At 48.1% G+C, this 18382-nt stretch overlaps 1 protein-coding gene across 3 annotated transcripts in view; it reads right to left on the reverse strand.

The window, feature by feature from the left end:
• PAX5 (paired box 5) overlaps positions 1-18382 on the reverse strand; it is a 187421-nt gene that overhangs the window by 72572 nt on the left and 96467 nt on the right. For 2 of the 3 annotated variants that reach the window (XM_040481702.1, XM_040481703.1), the window contains exons 7-8: positions 13104-13160; positions 6494-6623 (exon numbers count right to left, since the gene is read on the reverse strand). In XM_040481702.1, coding sequence (XP_040337636.1) covers positions 6494-6623; positions 13104-13160 — 187 coding nt within the window. The remainder of the gene's footprint in view (positions 1-6493; positions 6624-13103; positions 13161-18382) is intronic. The other variant, XM_040481704.1, reaches the window with a different exon arrangement.

Consider the following 18382-nt stretch of genomic DNA (forward strand, 5'->3'; position numbering starts at 1 on the left):
AACTGGGATTTTGTTTGTTTGTTGTGTTTTGTTTTTTGTCCATCCCATCACATAACGGCAGCAGGCCACAAAGGTCAGGGCCCTGGGCGAGCCCTAGTTCCAGCTCTAACTCACTGGATGTGGCCCTGAGCAGGGCATCTCCCCTCTCTGGACCTAGGTCTCCCGAGCTGAGCTGTCGGGTGAGCAGCTGGACGGCACGACACTCCCACCCTGCCCATCTGCGGTCGAGATATTTGTCCTGAGGGAGGCTGGGAAGTGCCAACACTGGATCCTGGACCCGCCAGATTACCTTCTCCCTCAACTCCCCACACACACTCAGATGCCCCCGTGGTGGCTCTCAAACTCTCTCCCCCCACTGCCTCATTATATCCTTGCAACAGCCCAAGGAGGCATGCAGGGCAGGAACTGCCATCCCCTTTTCATTGATTGGAAAACTGAGGCTCAGAGAGGACAATCTATTTGCCGAAGGACAGGACAATTAAGGGGGGAAAGTCCAGGCTTACGCCCATTCCTCTGACTCTTAATCTAGTGCTCTTTCCTCCAACCCTCAGCTGTTGCTCCGATGAAAAAGGCAGAAGAGGGTGGACTTTCTTGGGCTTCCAGGTTTGGGATATTGAGGCTCCGAACATTGAACCTGGGGGCACAGCAAATCAGAGCCGGTGGTCCTGGGGACTTGGTGGCATTCTGTCTGTCCTTGTAGGCGCCTATCTGCTGCCCCACTAGTGGTGTCTTTTACTTAGAGGGGACAGTGCCCAGGGGGAGCCTCATACCCCGACAGGTATCCACCACGCCAGTGTTGCCCAAACTTATTTGATGAGAAGCCTCCCTCAGTCTCCTCCCTCCATTCTAACTGCTGATGCAAAAAGACAGTCCTCAGGGGAAGAGGCCAGCAAGGACACAGGCTGGCCCCATTCCTTTGTTCTTTCAGGCAAGGGTCAGGGGGGCACAGTGGAGGGCAAGACTGACAGGCCCTTTACCAGTAGGGGGGTGAGCAGGGGGCCTGGCACCCCAGCCGCTGTCCTCCCTGGCAGGTGGGCACAGTGGCTGCCTCATGGGCAGGCCTGTGGCCCAAGGACACACCTGCCGAGAATTAGTCCCAATCAGGATGGCCCCAAACTGCTGATGATGCAGGAGCAAGCTGGCCATGTCACTGGTTTGCAAATGGTGAGCCGCTTCTGAACCGTGGCCCAGGCTGGTAGAGCAGGAGTTTAAGTTAATATTTAATGTGGCATATAAACGATGGAGAGAAATCGACTCATTCTCTAATGAGACCTTCCCTGCACAGCATGGAGTGTAAGGGCCGAGATGGAGCAGGACGGAGGCCACCTCCTCCCCCGGCCCCGCACTCCAGGCTGGCACTGCCCAGCTAGAGTCCTGGGCTGGCTCACAGTCCAACTGAGCGCCAACTACGCTCTGGGCTTTGTGGGGAGGGGAGAAGGTAAGGCGTGGGGCCAGAAGACTCAAGGTCTCCCTGAAGAGTTCAGAACTGTGTCAACACATCCATGAACACAAGGGAATAAAATTACTGCCATCCTAACAGCTCCTGGAGGCATTCCTTCAAGGTGTTCTAACACTTCTCAGTAGGGTCAGCAACTGCCCCCTAGAGGGTGCTCTGAAAACTTGTGGGGGCTTTTCTATAATTGAGAGGCATCCCTGCCTTGCAGAGGAAGAGTCCCCACAGCGACGTTTCCTTTCATCTTGCATTCTGTCATGTCCTGCCAAACAGGACAGGTGAAAAATCTGTTTATAATTATTTGAGTCTAGCACTGAACTTCATTTACATATAAATGTGAACTTGCAATCTCCATGGTCTTAATATACACTGAATTTTCTAGGAATGCAACTACTGTGTAAACCGAGAAAAGCTCATATCTTATTTTACTTGGAATTTTGCCAAGAGTTCCTCACCTAATTCATAAAATCAGGCTCGCAGTATGAGTAAATAGGAGTCCCTAAGTCTGCGTTCAGGGCCGTGGCATTCATAGTGATTCTGTGCATAGGGCAAGCCCCGAACTACTTCATTATTTCTTGCAGTTCAAACACGCAGGGTATTTGCTTATCAAAGTACATAGTATTTCATTATAAACAATTTTGCTTTCATTCTTCCCATATCTCATGATTAAGGCTTTATTTTGATTTAACTTGAAGTCAGATGTCCGGAGAGTAAAGGGGCGTTGTTAATATTTGCTATCCCAGGGCGCCCGGGTGGCACAGTCAGTTGAGTGCCCGACTCTTGATATTGGCTCAGGTCATGATCCCCAAGGTTGTGGGATTGAGCCCTGCGTCAGGTACTGTGGAGCCCGCTGGGGATTCTCTTTCTCTCTCCCTCTGCCTCTCTCCTCAGCTCATGCGTGCACACACTCTCTCTCTCTCTCTCAAATAAATAAAATGAAAAAAAAAATACTTGCTATCCCAAGGGGATGCTAGGTGGGACTGGGAAGAGAACCCCAACACCACAATGCCCCGTAAAGCAGGAGAAGAGCTGGAGATCTTCTAAAGAATCCTCATTACACAAGCCTCTGACCTGCCTGTGTGTGCCTCTGCCCCTGTGTGTATGTCCTTTGTATTTTTTCACACCAATGGGATCATACTTAACATAGTATTATACAAATTGCTTATTTATTTAAAAATTTATCTTGGAGGGGCGCCTGGGTGTCTCAGTCGGTTAAGCGGCCGACTTCGGCTCAGGTCATGATCTCACGGTCCGTGGGTTCGAGCCCCACATCGGGCTCTGTGCTGACAGCTCAGAGCCTGGAGCCTGTTTCGGATTCTGTGTCTCCCTCTCTCTCTGACCCTCCCCCGTTCATGCTCTGTCTCACTCTGTCTCAAAAATAAATAAAACATTAAAAAAAATTAAAAAAATTTATCTTGGATTTATTCATTTCAGCACAGACAGCTCTACTTAATTATTTTTAATTGGTTTAATTGGTTTGCATAGTATTTTGTGTTATGAAGGAGCCATAATTTATTTAACCAGCTCCTATTGACAGACACTGCCTTGTGGCCATTTGTTTGCCGTTATAAATAATTCTATAATTATTATACAGATAAAGGTATCACTGTACATTCATGAATATATCTGTGACTTGATTATGAAAGTTCTGGGTTAGAGGGTAGGTAGGTGCATTTACATTTTTGATAGATATTGCCAAATTTCCTTCCAAAACAGGTTACACTGATTTGTAACAGTGGATGAAAATATTTGTTTCTCATACCTTCTCCAACACTTGGCCTCCAGAAACATTTCAATCTTCGGTAAGCTAATTGACTTTTTAAAGTGTCTCATGACTGTTTTAATTTGCAGTTTTAAAACTATGAGTCAGGTATGTACCTTTTCATGTGCTGTTGGACATCTGTATTTTTTCCAATGAATTTATCCAGTCTTGACCTGTTTTTCCTACTCATTTTTTTCTTACTCATTTCTAAAAGCCCTTTACGTATTAAGAAAATTAGTTTTGTCATCAGTGTTCCACTTTTTCCCCCTAATTTTGTTGTCTTTTGAATTTTTTTTTGCATACAGACAAAAGACTTACATTTTTAACAGTCATTTAGACCAGTTTTCTTTGTCTTTTATATTTGGAACAGATTTTAAAAGGCCTTCCCTGCTCTAAGATTCTAAAAAAGTATCCCTCATTTTTTTCTAGTTTATTATGGTTTCATTTTTTACATTGAAAGTGTAGATCAACTAGGAATTTATTTTGATATAAAAAGTGAGGTATGTATCCAACAAGCCTAGTTGTCCCAACACCATTAACTGAACGATTTATCTTTTTCTCTACCTATTTGAAATATTACATTTATAAATACCCATATCTATTTGGATCTATTTAAGGACTCTCTAGGCCACTATATGTGTCTATAACTTCAGTTTCATTACTAATAGTTTTAGGAGTGTTTGGCTGGCTTAGTCAGGAAAGCAAGTGATTCATGATCTTGGGGTCGTGAGTTCAAGCCCCACACTGGGTGTAGAGATTACTTAGATAAATAAGTAAGTAAATAAATAAACTTAAAAAAACAAAAAATAGTTTTAAGTGCTGCTGCTTTATTATAATGTTTTTAAATAGGCTACAACTTTTGCTCATTTCCCTATTTCAGAATTTTTTAGCTAGGCTTCAATGCTTATTTTTGCAGTATTTGGTATCATTTTGACGTGTTCCCCCCAAAAATTCTGTTGCTATTTTGATTGGGATTCCTTTGAATTAGTAGATTACTTAGAAGAAACTGACAACTTTATGATATTGAGTCTTCCTCCCCAAGAACAAGTTATATCTCTCCATTTATTCTTTTATGTCCCTTGGTGGAGTTTAAAGTGAATTTTTCCTCAGCATTGGTTTTTTTGGTACTATTGTTAAAGGACTCTTCTATTATTTTTCTAGCTAGCTATTGTTTACTCACAAAAAAAGCTAATGATTATATTTATAATTAGAATACTTCCAATATTTCAACATCAAGCATACCATTATGCGAAATCAAGCAAAATAAAGACATGGGTAAACTTTTTAAAAATAAACTAAATTTTACAGAATTTTAATAAAGTAAAATAGCTCAGAATTGCACATGATCACAATGTGGTCCTAGATACAGTAAGAGCTCTTCATTTAATGTAACCCTGGCTTTCCCCTACAGCCTTCATCTGACACTGCGTATCTTTCTTTCATAGCCCTATGTGGTCCTCCAGAGAAATATCCCTTCGGCAATGAACACCCAGGAAAACACACCTTTCTGGAAGGGCATGCAAAAGAGCTCACTATCTCTACTTTCTGCACAGAAGGCAGAAAATATTTCTTCCAAAGTAGCCATCCACTACCTGAGTGCTTTTAAAATTCTACAGCAGGTAATTTCATGTGTTTTTAGGAAAGATGAAAGTGAAAAGCAACACAAGTAGTAACAATGGGTCAGGGACTAGAATTATCTCCAAAATTAATTTTTTTTTTTTTTTTTTTTTTTTTTTTTTTTTAAAGATCAAGCATGATTCTGACTTGGGTCTGGAGTACAAACAAGTCTTTGGTCAAAGGTTTACCTGAAAACCCAATCCACACCCAGACCCACTGCCTGGGTCAACTGAAACCTTCTGTGACATCAGGGGAGAGGACCTCATGGGACATCTGTGCTGTTAGTAAAGCCCCACTCTAATGGAGGCTCCCCGCCCTCTATCCCTGTCCCAGTGCTGACACCTCCCCACCTGTGCTGGTTCAGCTGCCCCCAGAAGCTTGCCAAGATCTGCAAACAGGGCCTCCACTGCTTCTGTCTGAGTGAGCCCCAGGAGCCTCAGTGCCAACCTATCAGCACAGGTCTCAGAGCTGGGTTCTCTCTGTCTCGGAACCTACGTGACGTCAAGCCACCTCCCCTAAAACTCAAACCTGAGCACAATCCCCAGCTTCCCCGACACAACCATAGCCCACCTGCACTTTTAAGAAGCCCTTGTCTCTGTTACTTCTTACTGTGTCCTGCCTACCAGCCTACAGGGACATCCTGCTACCCCCCGCTGGACCCCAAGGCTCTGGCCCAAGTGCTACCCTTGAGCCTCCTATTATCTGTCCGTATAGTATCTGAGACTGCTTCCTGCCTGCCAGCTCCAACAAACTTCCAGGGTCTGTCCCCCCATGTTATCGCACTGCTGCTGGAGCAGGAAGAGGTGTCTGCCTAACTCAGCCCTTGTGGTCCAGACTTTTCTGCAACAGCAAACCCAACAATGTGACCGGCCACCACGAGAAGGCTCTGAGAGGAATAACAGCAACATGTATTGGGTGCTTGCCGTGTGCTAAATAAGAGTCTAAACACTTTGTATGTATTAATGAATTAATCCTCACAATAACACCATTCCCACTGTAGAGATTTTTTTTAAAACATAGCCCAGAATCCTTATACATTTACCCAAGATTACACAGTTAGTCAATGGCAAGTTCAAATCCAGCAATGTGCCTCCAGGATCCAAACTCAATCTTTACACTGACGGCTAAAGAGGCTGGCCCTGGGCCTTCCAGAAAGGCAGCTACTTTGCATAGGCCAAGCACCTTCCAGCCGAAACCTCTTACCCTTCCTGACTCAGTCTCTGCCTGGAAACCCGAAATACCAATGCCAATCTGCCAGGAGTCTGCTCCTTCTCAAGTCCTACGAAGCAGGGTTGCCCTTCTCGTGAGAGGGATAAATCCCAGACCTCTGAACCTCCTGGCTGTATCCACAGGAGATCCCGAAGTCACCATGGCCCTTCTTGTCATGGGCCTTTCTTGCCACCTGTCCCAGCCCACAGCCCGTTTGACACTCGCTCTCCGCTGGCTTTATCAGAGCAAATACAGCCATGATTCATCACAGCCGCAGCTCTGGGCCCCGGCAGTATCCTGCCTGACCGATTCCAGGGCCCCAGAACCTTACTAAAACAAAAATGGCCCGTCAAGTCCAAAAGCACCAAGCCACTCTTCCCCCCGCCCATGCAGGCACTCTCAGTCTCCCTCTGTCAGTCTCTCTCTCTCTCCCCCACCCCAGGTGCCCTCACCTGTTACAATGGGGTAGGACTGTGGCCCGGGCACGCTGCTCCCAATGTCGGTGGGAGTGGGGCTGGTCAGGTTGGCCTTCATGTCATCCAGCCCTCCAGCCAGCGAGGCCATAGCTGAGTACTCAGTGGTCTGAAAGAGGAAACAAAACAGAAATGTCTCAGCATCAAGACTCCAAAGCACCCCAGCCAAACGCCACCGCCACATTCTGGGCTTCAGTCACCTCGCTGGGCTAGCCCAGGCCAGCGCCAGGGCCCACGGGGGGCTCGCAAACCCCCCCAGTGTTGAGAAGGCAGATTCAGCTCAATAGAGCAAGACAGGTATCCAGAGTCGACAGTTCTCCCCAGGTGAGGAGGGAGGTGGGCAGGAGTCAGGTGCAGCTTCACAAGAATTCAAACCTAGCTTCTTGTGGCCTGCAGGTTCCATTTGCCCAGCCCCAGTGGCCACCGACAATGTCTTGAATACAGGGAGGGAGATATCAGTAACTAAAAGCAAGGCGGAAATAACAGTCTTGTTGCCAAGAGGATAGAAAGAAAAGTTTCTGATTTCAATGCTCTTAAACCACAGATGCAGAATCACAGACACAAGGTTAAAAGGACTTTGAGACCTCATCCGTGCCAAACTCTCAATTCACAGATGACTAAACTGAGGCCCAAGGCAAAGAGGGCTTTGTCCATGGCCAATGGGGCAGAATCCCAGTCCAGGGAGTAGTCCTCCAGAAACTCTCACTCAAAATCCAATACATCAAACCAAATGAACCACAGTTTGGTAAGTGTGTTGAATTCCGGCAGCATGTAAACTATGTGCTGCAAATTGTGAGGTGTACACATCTGATTTACCAAGTCCACAGCAGCCATGGGCACTTGGCCCAGGGTCATGCTCCTTCCTTTAAGCCACTTCATGAAATCAGAGCTTCTGATGAGTCATTTCCTTGACATCCTAGCCACTGTCAAATGGCCTCCAGAAGATGCCAACCTGGGCCTTCCCACTCAGAGACAGACCAAATTATAAGTGTGAGTTCCAGGTCTCTTCCTTCCACGCAACCCCCAGGCCTAGTTTCAGGTACAGAAAATATCTGCAAACGCCCAAGCCAAAGAATTTGGTTGTGTATGCCAAACTCTTGGCATGAGCAATTCCCTCCAGGACGCTGGCATCGCAATGGAGGGCACATCCTTGTCTGTCCAGGGTTACATCCTTGGCAGACAGGGACAGGGAAGGAAGCCGCCTTCTCAAAGGAGACACAGGCACCTTGGGGAGGTGCTGAGGACTGAGCCACAGGGAAGGGAACCAGGGGAGCCACTGAGCAAGTGGCAGGCAGAGGGGACTCAGACTCGGATACATTCCTGGTGCTTCTCTCTGCATCTGAACTAGAAAGTACTTCCTGGGCAGCTCAGCCTGGGGTGGTGGGCAACAGTGAGTCCACGAGGGTGCAGGCCCAGGCACCCTGCCATGAGTCTCACCGAGGACAGCTCTGTCCAGAGCTCTGGGGCTCTCAATCATCTCCAGCAGAGGCTGATTCGGAAACATGCAGAGAAGAGCACAGGCTTCTACAGGAGAAGGACATGATAGGGACACGCCTCCCCGACTATATCACTATAAAGCTGTAGTAATTAAGACAGGGTAGGATTGGCACAGGGACAGATAAATAGATCAATGAAACAGAAGCGAGTCCAGAAACTGATCTGTGCATAGATGGAACCTTGATATATGAGAGAGGTGATGTACAAATCAGCAGGGAAGGATGGACTCTAATAAACAGTGCGGGGGTAACTGGTTATCCATTCAGAAACAAGGGGGAAAAAAGAAATTGGATCTTTACTTTATACCAGACACAAAAATCAATTCCAGGTGGATTGGAGACCTAAATGGGAAAGGCAAAGGCATCTAACGTGGTCAGCTCTAGGTCCAGTCAAAAATCCTTGGGAACAAACCTGCCCTTCAAGAGGAAACAAGTGGTTCTGGGATGCTCACCACAGGGTGGGTCCTAGTCATCCTGCCACCCTGATCCAATGCCTCCTCCTCCTCCAGGAAGCCCTTCCTAACTACCATTTCTTAGGAGGCAGGAGCCCTGCCTTTGCCCCACTGGCCTCACCATGAGGTGTCAGGGCAGTAAGAACCATAATCTTCACAATCACGTCAAAAGCTCACATTTATTGATCAATTGCTCTGTGTCAGGAGCTTTACCTGAATCTTCCATTTAATCCTCACAGTAACTCCACGAAATAGGTTCTGTGTTATCCCCATTTTACAGATGACGAACTGCGACTTGTTATAGAAAGGAAGTAGCTTGCCTAAAGTCACACGGCTTCTAGGTGCCAGAGCCAGGATTCCAAAACTGGATCGATCTGACTCCAAAGTCTTGACAGTTACTCTAATGATTTCCATACCGTAAATCCTGTCCTATAAACAGATGTGAAATCAGGGGCGCCTGGGTGGCGCAGTCGGTTAAGCGTCCGACTTCAGCCAGGTCACGATCTCGCGGTCCGTGAGTTCGAGCCCCGCGTCAGGCTCTGGGCTGATGGCTCGGAGCCTGGAGCCTGTTTCCAATTCTGTGTCTCCCTCTCTCTCTGCCCCTCCCCCGTTCATGCTCTGTCTCTCTCTGTCCCAAAAATAAATAAACGTTGAAAAAAAAATTTTTTTAAACAGATGTGAAATCAATTTGCTACTGCCAATGTTTAAAAAAAAAAATGAAATTAGAATGGACTAGAACAAAAAATATCCAAGGTTCCCACACACAGAAAGAAGAAGTCCTGTTTTATAAATCTTTGTTTCACACAGAAGCGGAGATGAAAAGATCTTTCTTGCTTTAAGTCAGGACCAGCAAAGTCTTCATTCTATGCAGCAAGGAGCTGTTGGGAAAAGGTCACTGTCTAGACTTCATTCCCTGTAGAAGGAGACTTGGTCATGGCATTAGCCATTAGGCATTTGCTGAAAAAGGACCTTGGAAGTAAAGCTCACTGGACAGCTCCTTCAGCGTATCGCCATGAGCAAAGACAGGAGGTCAAAACACTTCTGTAAGGGTCTCTTCTGAGATGGTGTCTTCTAGGGTTCCCGGGACCCTGGGGTAGGGGACAGGGCCCCTTCCTCTCTGTGTTACCAAGGGCGCTGGTGGAGGCCTGAGCATAATGAATGTTCAGTATTTATTGAGCGTTTCTTGTGCACAAGATGCATGTGAAGCCCAGACATGCTCTTTGACTTTCATCCACAAACCCCAAGGGAAAAGATATGTGGCCCCAGAAGCTTTATCGAAGGGGAGCAGGAACACAGAGACATTAATTGACCATGGAGCAGGAAGCGGCCAGGAAAGTGTTCTTGCCCAGGCTTTATTCAGCCTGGGTCTGAGCTGTCCCGAACCCTCAAGGCCGATAAGAGCTGAAGAAAGGTTCAGAGGGAAGAGGACAGGAGTGGTCTGAAACAGGGCACATGACAATAGTTGAAGGAAGTGAAACTAGAAGAGGCAAAGACGGAAAGGTAGTCCAGCTGGGAGCCGCCTGCGAAGGGTTTGCACAGTGAACACATGGATGAACAAATGAATGAGTGACCTTTAGGCAGTCCAGGCAGCAATCTCAATGAAGAGTCAGCATCCCTGCGCCCCTCCCCACCCCACTGCCAGACCTACCCTTCCTAGATGCCAGGCTGGGCAGCTGGGTCTGCAAGGGAGAGCCTTTATTTCCCCCAAGAAAGCAGAGCCCAACCTGAGTTTCAGAAAATTGCAAGAGGGTGGCCAATAGGGATATTTCTTCATTTCTTTGATGTCCCGTTGGAAGGGTCTTTTTGCTATTTGATTTTGTTTTAGTCCATAAATTCATCGTCAGAGTTTGCCCGGTCACTGGGCGCCTGGGTGGCTCAGTCGGTTGAGCGTCTGACCCTTGGTTTTGGCTCAGGTCATGATCTCACAGTTCATGAGCTCGAGCCCATCGGGCTCTGCTCTGACATGGCAGAGACTGCTTGGGATTCTCTCTCTCCCTCTCTTTCTGCCCACCCCACCCCCCGGCTTGTTCTCTCTCTCAAAAATAAATAAACTAAAAAGCATTTTACAAAAAGTTTGCCCAGTCACTTTGACAGTTGAGTTTGGATCACCTTTCCAAGACACCAAATCTTTAACTTGTGTTACACATGTGCTAGGAGGTCTCAAAATCCAGTCTCCCAACCACCACTGGCTGCCAGAAGGTAAAGTGAATGTCCCTAAAGAGTGGGGACTCTGGGGACAGGGGACTTAGAAACCGGCCCTCAGCAGCCCTTTGCCAACTGTCCCTCCTACCACCACCACCTTGCAGGTCTTGCCCCCTGCCTAGTCTCTCCTCTTTGGTGGGATTCACAGTGCTCACCCTGCTCCTGTACAAGCCAGGGGATGCTGCCATTTAGGTTGGTGTGTACTTTTTCCCTAAGTCCTCGTCACTGCCTGTCCCTTTGAGCTGCTATGATTTTGAAAGGAAGCTGCACTCTCTCCAGTCTCCTGCTTCTTTGTTACAGTGGCTGCTCTACAGCCTGCCTCTGCGCGGAGGACTTGTCTCACTCAGTCACTTACAGAACTCCTACACTGTCCACAAGACCCAGCTCAAATGTCACCTCCTCAGTGAGGCCATTCCTGGGCCCCACATGCTACAATGAAATCATGACTCCCTTGTCTATGCTTCCACACTTGATGGCATTTTCCACAAACCTCCATGATCACTTTTCACCATGTTTTTTTTTTTTATTTATTTTTTCAACATTTATTTATTTTTTGGGACAGAGAGAGACAGAGCATGAATGGGGGAGGGGCAGAGAGAGAGGGAGACACAGAATCAGAAACAGGCTCCAGGCTCTGAGTCATCAGCCCAGAGCCCGACGCGGGGCTCGAACTCACGGACCGTGAGATCGTGACCTGGCTGAAGTCGGACGCTCAACCGACTGCACCACCCAGGCGCCCCATCTTTTCACCATGTTTAATGGCTGTTTGTCTATCTCTTTCTAGGTTGCCTTGAGAGCATGGAACATCCCTAGAGCCCCTGAAGTGCTTTTTGAATGAATGAGTGAATATATGATCCAGGAGCATGACATCAACCACAACACTCCAAAATTAACTGAGAAGTGTTTCAACAAGAACTCCAAGTGATATGTCAACCTTCCCCTGCCCCCCTCCCACCTCTCCCCTCATCAAGTCAGGTGACCAAAAAACAATGCCCTTGTCCACCCTTAAACGCTCTGGGGAAGTGCTTTCACTCATCTGTGATAACATACCAGGCATTCAACATTTGTTAGAGGAAATAGAAGCACCATACAAAAAAAAAATTGTTAACCTCCGAAGACACTGCCACTGAATATTCAAAGTCCTTGCCAATCCCTCCTGCAATTCAGTACCCCAGAAGCCAGTTTTTTCTCCTGATAAATGGTTAACCTGCCTGCGGCTGAACAACAGGAACACTGGAAACCACTATATATCCCTTTTTGCATTGGCTGCCAGGAAGCTCAGTCTATTTCAGTGTTAAACCACCACAACCACATCATTGCTTGCACCTGGTGTTATGATCTTCCCTTTTTCACTACATAATTTCTGAACTTTCTTTTCAGCCTTAACTTACAAAATAGATACATGTAATTGTTTATTTTTCAGGACACCTCAAGTCCTTTGTGAAAATGGAGGCTGGGAGAGGTAGAAAGAATGACAGAAAAAGAAAAAAAGGAAGATCAGGAGAGAAAAAGAGAAGAGAGAAGGCATTGTTGGTGCCTCTGGGAACCGTGACAATTTACTTCTATTTCTCATAGTTATTTGGGAAGCCAAGGGCTGAAGACGACTGAACAAGGGCAGTCACATGCGCGGAAGTGTGCTGGTGCGCCTACATTGGCAACATAGCTCTGCTCTCCTCCCCACCACTGACAGTCACAAGGCAACAGCTGCGTCCCACATTTCCAACTTCTCTGAGCTCTTAGGGTTCTTTCTTAGAGTATTATTTTGGGCTTCTGCTCCCTTCCCACCAGGGCCCCCTGGTGCCATCCTTGACTATGACCCAGAAAGATAAATGAACCGAAGTCGGCAATTCACAGACTGTCCACTCCAAGGCAACCAACTGGGATAAAACTCTGCCTGCTGCCACAGATTCTTGGGAGGGCTCAAGGTCAAGCCCGCCAGGGATGCACACCCTCCTCACAGCGGACACCGTGCTCCAGATGATGGAAAGTCTTACACACTCCCATGTCTGAGCCAGACGGATACTCAGGGTCATCTTCCCCAACCTGGAAAAACTGAGGTTTGGGGAGGGGAGTGGACTTCCTCAGCTCATGTTTATCTGTATCACTCATAGCCTTTGACCCTGTGGTAGAAAGAACAGTGAACTAGGAGCAATAACACAGGGCTCTCCCCCCCAGCGCTGCCTCTTTCTCACCTGTGTGACCTGAGGCAGGCCAGGCCAGCTCTCGGAGCCTCCTTGTCCTCATTAATAAAAGGAGATTTCAGTCGAACCCCTTGCTGCCTGCCTGCCAGGGCGAGCACGAGGATCTGAAGGATAAGGACAGGGACGGCACTTTGGAAACTAAGCACCACAAGGGATAAGGAATCCTAAAGGGGACTCCAGGAGGCACGTGCTCCCGGAACGTGGGTGCTGGGCGTCATTCGGGTCCCTAGGAAATTACCTGGAAAAGGACTGCCTGGGGCTGCACCAAGTATTGTCTCATCAGCACGGGGCACCACTGCCATAGCATGGAGGAGAGAAGAAACACAGACACGTGAGAAGGAGGGCAGCACGAAGAAGGGCAGGGCATGGGGACAAGGCTGCAGGGCTGGCTACCTCTGGTGGCTACCTTGGCCAGAGAGGCTTCCCCGTCACCTGCTGAGCTCCTCCAGGCTCGCTGCCGAGCTTCAGATGGCCTCGGCAGCTGGGCCAGTGCCAGGCCAACTGCTCCCAGCCTGTGGGACCACACACCTGCCCACCTACACACCTTCCCAGAGGAGGGCACAAGCTGGAGTGGGGGAGGTGTGTCCTCAGGGCCTGGTCCGATGACCTGAGATTGAGGAGGCAGAGGGGTCTGGATGCCTAAGGCAGCTGGGGTGGAGCCCGGCCCTGGGGGCAGGTGTCTCCCTTCCCGGGCCTCTGCCTCCTCAGCTGCCTGAGGATGTGCACGTGATCTCCACTCCCCCTGCCACTGCCGATGCTCTTTGTCTCTATAACTGGCCACATGACAAGGTGTGGGTGCCCTGTTCAACAGATGAATTCCAAGGCAAGAAAAGAGAGATGGAGGGAATCTTATAGGTTAGAGAAGACTTGATACGTATCAGTGGGTCGCAGTGTGGACCCTGATTCCAACAAATGAACTGTAAAAAATACAGCTGTGAAAGAATTATTATGACATATTATGAAACTATTGTAAATGCAAACACAAACTGTGTATTTGAAATATTTGAGGACATTACAGATTTGCTAACTTTTTAGATGTGATCACGGAGTCATGGTTATTATGCTTGTTAAGGCCTCATCTTTTATTATTTATTTTCATTTATTTGGTTTATTTGATGATTATTTTTGAGAGAGAGAGAAAGAGACAGAGCATGAGCAGGGGAGGGGCAGAGAGAGAGGGAGACACAGAATCTGAAGCAGGCTCCCGGCTCTGAGCTGTCAGCACAGAGCCCGACACGGGGCTCGAACTCACGAGCCATGAGATCATGACCTGAGCCAAAGTCGGACGCTTCACCGACTGAGCCACCCAGGCGCCCCAGGCCTCATCTTTTCAAGTCATTCTAAAACATTTGCAGATAAAGTGAAACGATGTCTGGAGTTTGCTTCCAAATAAAACTAAGAGAGTTCGCTGCAGTTACCCTGTGGTCTATGTACGCAATGGATAAATGTGGTCTCTCTATGCAGCGGAGTGCTGCTCAGCAGTAAAAAGGAACAAGGTTCTGAGGCATGCGACGATACAGGTGAGCCTCAGAAACACGCTACGTGAAAGACGCCAGATGCTAAGTGGGACGTCCAGAACTGACAGAGCTACAGCCACAGAAAGCAGAGGCAGGGGTCAGCTAGAGCTGGCGCGAGAACAGGGGTTGATCATGAATGCACACAAGGGATCTCCTTGGAGTGACAGGGTTGTTCTAAAACCGGGCTATTGGTATTGGTGACGCAGCTCCATAAATTACTAAAAATCGCTGACTTGTATACTTCAACTGAGTGAATCTTATGATATAAAAATCCAAATTCAATAAAGCTGTTACAAAATAAAGCAGAGTGTGGGAAGAAGTGGGGGTACCTATGGAACAGGTCTAGCCATGAGTCGAGAATCGTTGAATCCAGGGGCAGGATGCTTATAGGTTGATTAGACTATTTTGTCTACTTTTGAAATTCTCCATAATTAAAGTCAAAAACCCGAAATAGCACGTATTTGAGTCATGACCCCACTTGCCAGCACCCATCAGGTGTCCAACAAACACCTGCAGAATAATGAGAGCACCCCAGAGGATGAGGAAACGGCCAGGAATTTGCTCTCTTGAAGTCTGTTCCTTGTCCATCTTCAGGGACTCCAAGGTTCCAAACACAGGAAGCATAAGGCTTCCGGTGTGCCTGGCCCTTTCCAGCCTGCAAAGTCCCTGCAGGCCCATTACGTCCTTGGGAATCCTGGGATGGCAGGCAGACACAGGGACGGGGCTCAGAGAGGGGAGCCCAGGTGTGCCAGCTCCGAGCTCAGTGCTGGCCCATTACCCCAGAAGCAGAGTTGGGATTAGAGAAGACTTTACTACCAGCCCTGAGGAGAAAGCTCACACACTTGCAGGGGGAATGTCCTCCTCTCTGCAGTGCCCCACCTACAGGCTGAACTCCACTCCTCCAGCTAGGGAGAGAGCTCTGAGTCTGCAAGCAAGGAGGAGGAAGGTTCCACACTTTTAAACCTGGGCACACAAAAACTGCACCTGCACAACATATGTTAAGGAATAGTTCTGTCTTGATTATAGTGGATCAGACCAATTGGCAGGGAGCCTGGAGACCGGACACTGCCTTGGACTCCCGTTCGACCTGAGGCAGACCCCGCCCTACTCTAGGTCTCAGTGACTCCAGCTGTCAAATGAGGGAGATGGACCAGAACTGTCAGGGCCGCTCTGCCTTTGAGGCCTCACCCAGGGTCTGTGCTCCACGCAGGTGTGGTCCTCACCGTGTGCACTGGGTTTCACCTTGACGTGGCTGAGGTCAGGCTTAGCCCACATTCTATGGGTCAGTGAAGGCGTCGCCCATTCTACCCAGGTCCCTGAATCCAGACGCCTGGCAGTCATCAGGGGCAGAATATGGCCTAGGAAGCCCACCAGCCCTGGATCCAGGAAGATAGGCCAAGTTCGTGCTATGTGGAACTAGGCCAGGCACGTTCTCGGTCCCTTTTCTCGTGTGTTACATGAGGATATATGACCTTCCTCACAAGGTTGTGAGAAGGCACAAGGTAGGTGATAAGAGTGTCAAGGCCTTGAGGGCAGTCCTTTTTATTCTCATTTTTTGATTCCTCGGGGCCAGACGTGTAAACAAACACTTGAAAAATGCCGAAGAGGGCAATAGGAGGGATCCCATGTTGGGGGTACTGTTCTGTATCTTAAGTCTCTCAACACCAGTATCCCGATGTGATATTGTACTATAGCTTTCCAAGATATTACCACGGGGAGAGACTGGAAAAGGGTATACAGAATCCTTCTGTGTTATTTCTTATAAGTGCACGTGGACCTACAATAATCTCAAAATCAAAGTTTAATTTAAAAAAGAGTAAAAAATAAAAAACAAGGTTTTAGCATTCCATCCCCACTAAACCTAATAAAGATGAATTCAACTTCTGGGGCACCTGGGTGGTTCAGTAGGTTAAGCATCCGACTCTCGATTTCGGCTCAGGTCATGATCTCATGGTTCGTGGGTTTGAGCCCTGTGTCCGGCTCTGGGCTGACAGCACAGAGTTTGCTTGGGATTCTCCCTCCTGGTCTCTCTGCCCCTCCCCCACTCTCACATGCACTCTCTCTCCAAAATAAGTAAAGTTAAAAAAAAAAGATGAATTAAACTTTTAAAAAATGTTTGCTATAAGCGAACATAAATGATGCTTTCAAGAGTACTCCATAACCTACACTGGTACAGTTAGTATTGACTGAGGGAAAGAACTGCCAAGGATTTTGAATGACCTGCCCCTTCCAGGAAGCTTTCCCCGATTCCCCTCTTGTGTGTTCCTAGAACACCAAAGTGGTCATACCTCTGTCACCACCCTTATCACTTGGCATCATACACCTAATTGTTTAGGGCCCTCATGCCCCAACTAGAGTGTGAACTTCATGAGGATAGAACTATGTCTCCCTCATCTTAGTGACAACAGCTCCTGGCCCAGTGCCCAGCTCTGAACAGATGTGACATAAATGCCCGTGGAACCAAATGAACTGGGACAGGTACCCTGGCCCGGCTCTGCTGATAGTACCAGAGGTGCTTCCCAGGGTCACCGAGAGGATAAGTGATCTCAGGGTGCTTTTATTTATCAGAAAGTACTAGGGCGTGGGTGAGACATGCCCTCTATTCATTTGGCTCTCCAGCTCTGTGCCTGTGCTTGCGCCACAATGGATTGCAGTGAAATCAAGGGACTTCCAAGAAGAGACCTGCGAAATGTAACTGACTCATCTCTCCTTATTCTGTTTGCAGCCTGCCGGCACACCCCCCACGACGCACTCTCAGTGATGTGGAGTAGCAGGGAAAGCCCCAGGGAGGGGGTTGAAATGAGATACTGTAGTTTCTGTCTGAGAGAAACTTTCCCAGCAATGACTAACCGGGAGGTCCCCTATTTCCTCCCTGACCACTTAGAGAATTTTATGGGCCCCAAATCTCAGGGCCCAAAGGAGCTCGGGAATTACGACAAAGGCTGATCTTTTATCTGATGCTTGAAACCCACTAGTGATGGAGAACTCACTGCTTCCTGAGGCAACCACTCCAAGGCCGCCCAGCTCAGCCTTGAGGAAGTGTTAAAACTGTCCCTTTAGGCTTCCGTGCACTGGTCTTGGGGCTCCAGTCCCAACAAATGTCCTCTCGGGCCACGGGTGGCAGCGTCCCTCCCTCCTGGGTCCAATGCAGGGCTCACAGTCGTCCACTCCTCCTTCTGGACATGTTCTCTCTGACTGGGGCATAAGAAGCTTCCTTCTGCTCTTCTGGTGACCTCATCACCTGGCTGACTCACGCTGTTCTCAATCAACTCAGGGCTCACTACAAGTTCATTAGAAATGGAAAGCGATTGTGTATATGATTTTTTTTAAGTGTTCCTTTTCTCCCGCCTCTAACCACTGTGCTATTTGCAACCAGAATGCTCTATGCTTATAAACTCTCTCTGGCTTCACGCTGCCTCCAGCTAATATTGAGCCGAACCATACCAGCCCCAATCCAAATTCCAATGGACCTTTCCAGCTTCAACTCCAATCCACCCGACTTCCAAAACAGCGTCCTCTACTCCAACCACACTGCACACACTAATCCCTCAAAGTCCAGGTCACTGCACCCAATACCTTTGCTCACAGGGTCTTCCCATCCCCACCCAGTCTAAATCCTTGTCCTCTAAGGTCAAGATCAAATGGCATCTGCTTCTGATGCTTTCCTTAGATTTTTGGTTGAAATAGGTCATTTCCTTCTCTGAATTCCCAAGGCATTTTCCCTGCACTTCCTTTAGGACGTTCATTCCATGCTACTTTATCCTAGTAATTTGGGACCCCATCTGCTTCCCCACTGAGATGCCTATAGGCAGCATTCTGGCCTGGTTTGAAGCTGGATCCCACCAGTAGGCAGAGGGAGTGCCCTCTCTGTCACTCAGATAGGACCTATCCTGAGTGAAACTGAGCAAGAGAGGGAGAGAAGGGACAAATGAATCTACGGCTCACCCTGAACCTTAAGAGTTCTGCCAGAAGAGGGAAAAGAGAAGGCCCTGGGCTCAGA

The sequence above is a fragment of the Herpailurus yagouaroundi genome, unplaced genomic scaffold (assembly GCF_014898765.1).
Source record: "Herpailurus yagouaroundi ecotype Mexico unplaced genomic scaffold, PumYag 160, whole genome shotgun sequence".
Lineage (NCBI taxonomy): Eukaryota > Metazoa > Chordata > Mammalia > Carnivora > Felidae > Herpailurus > Herpailurus yagouaroundi.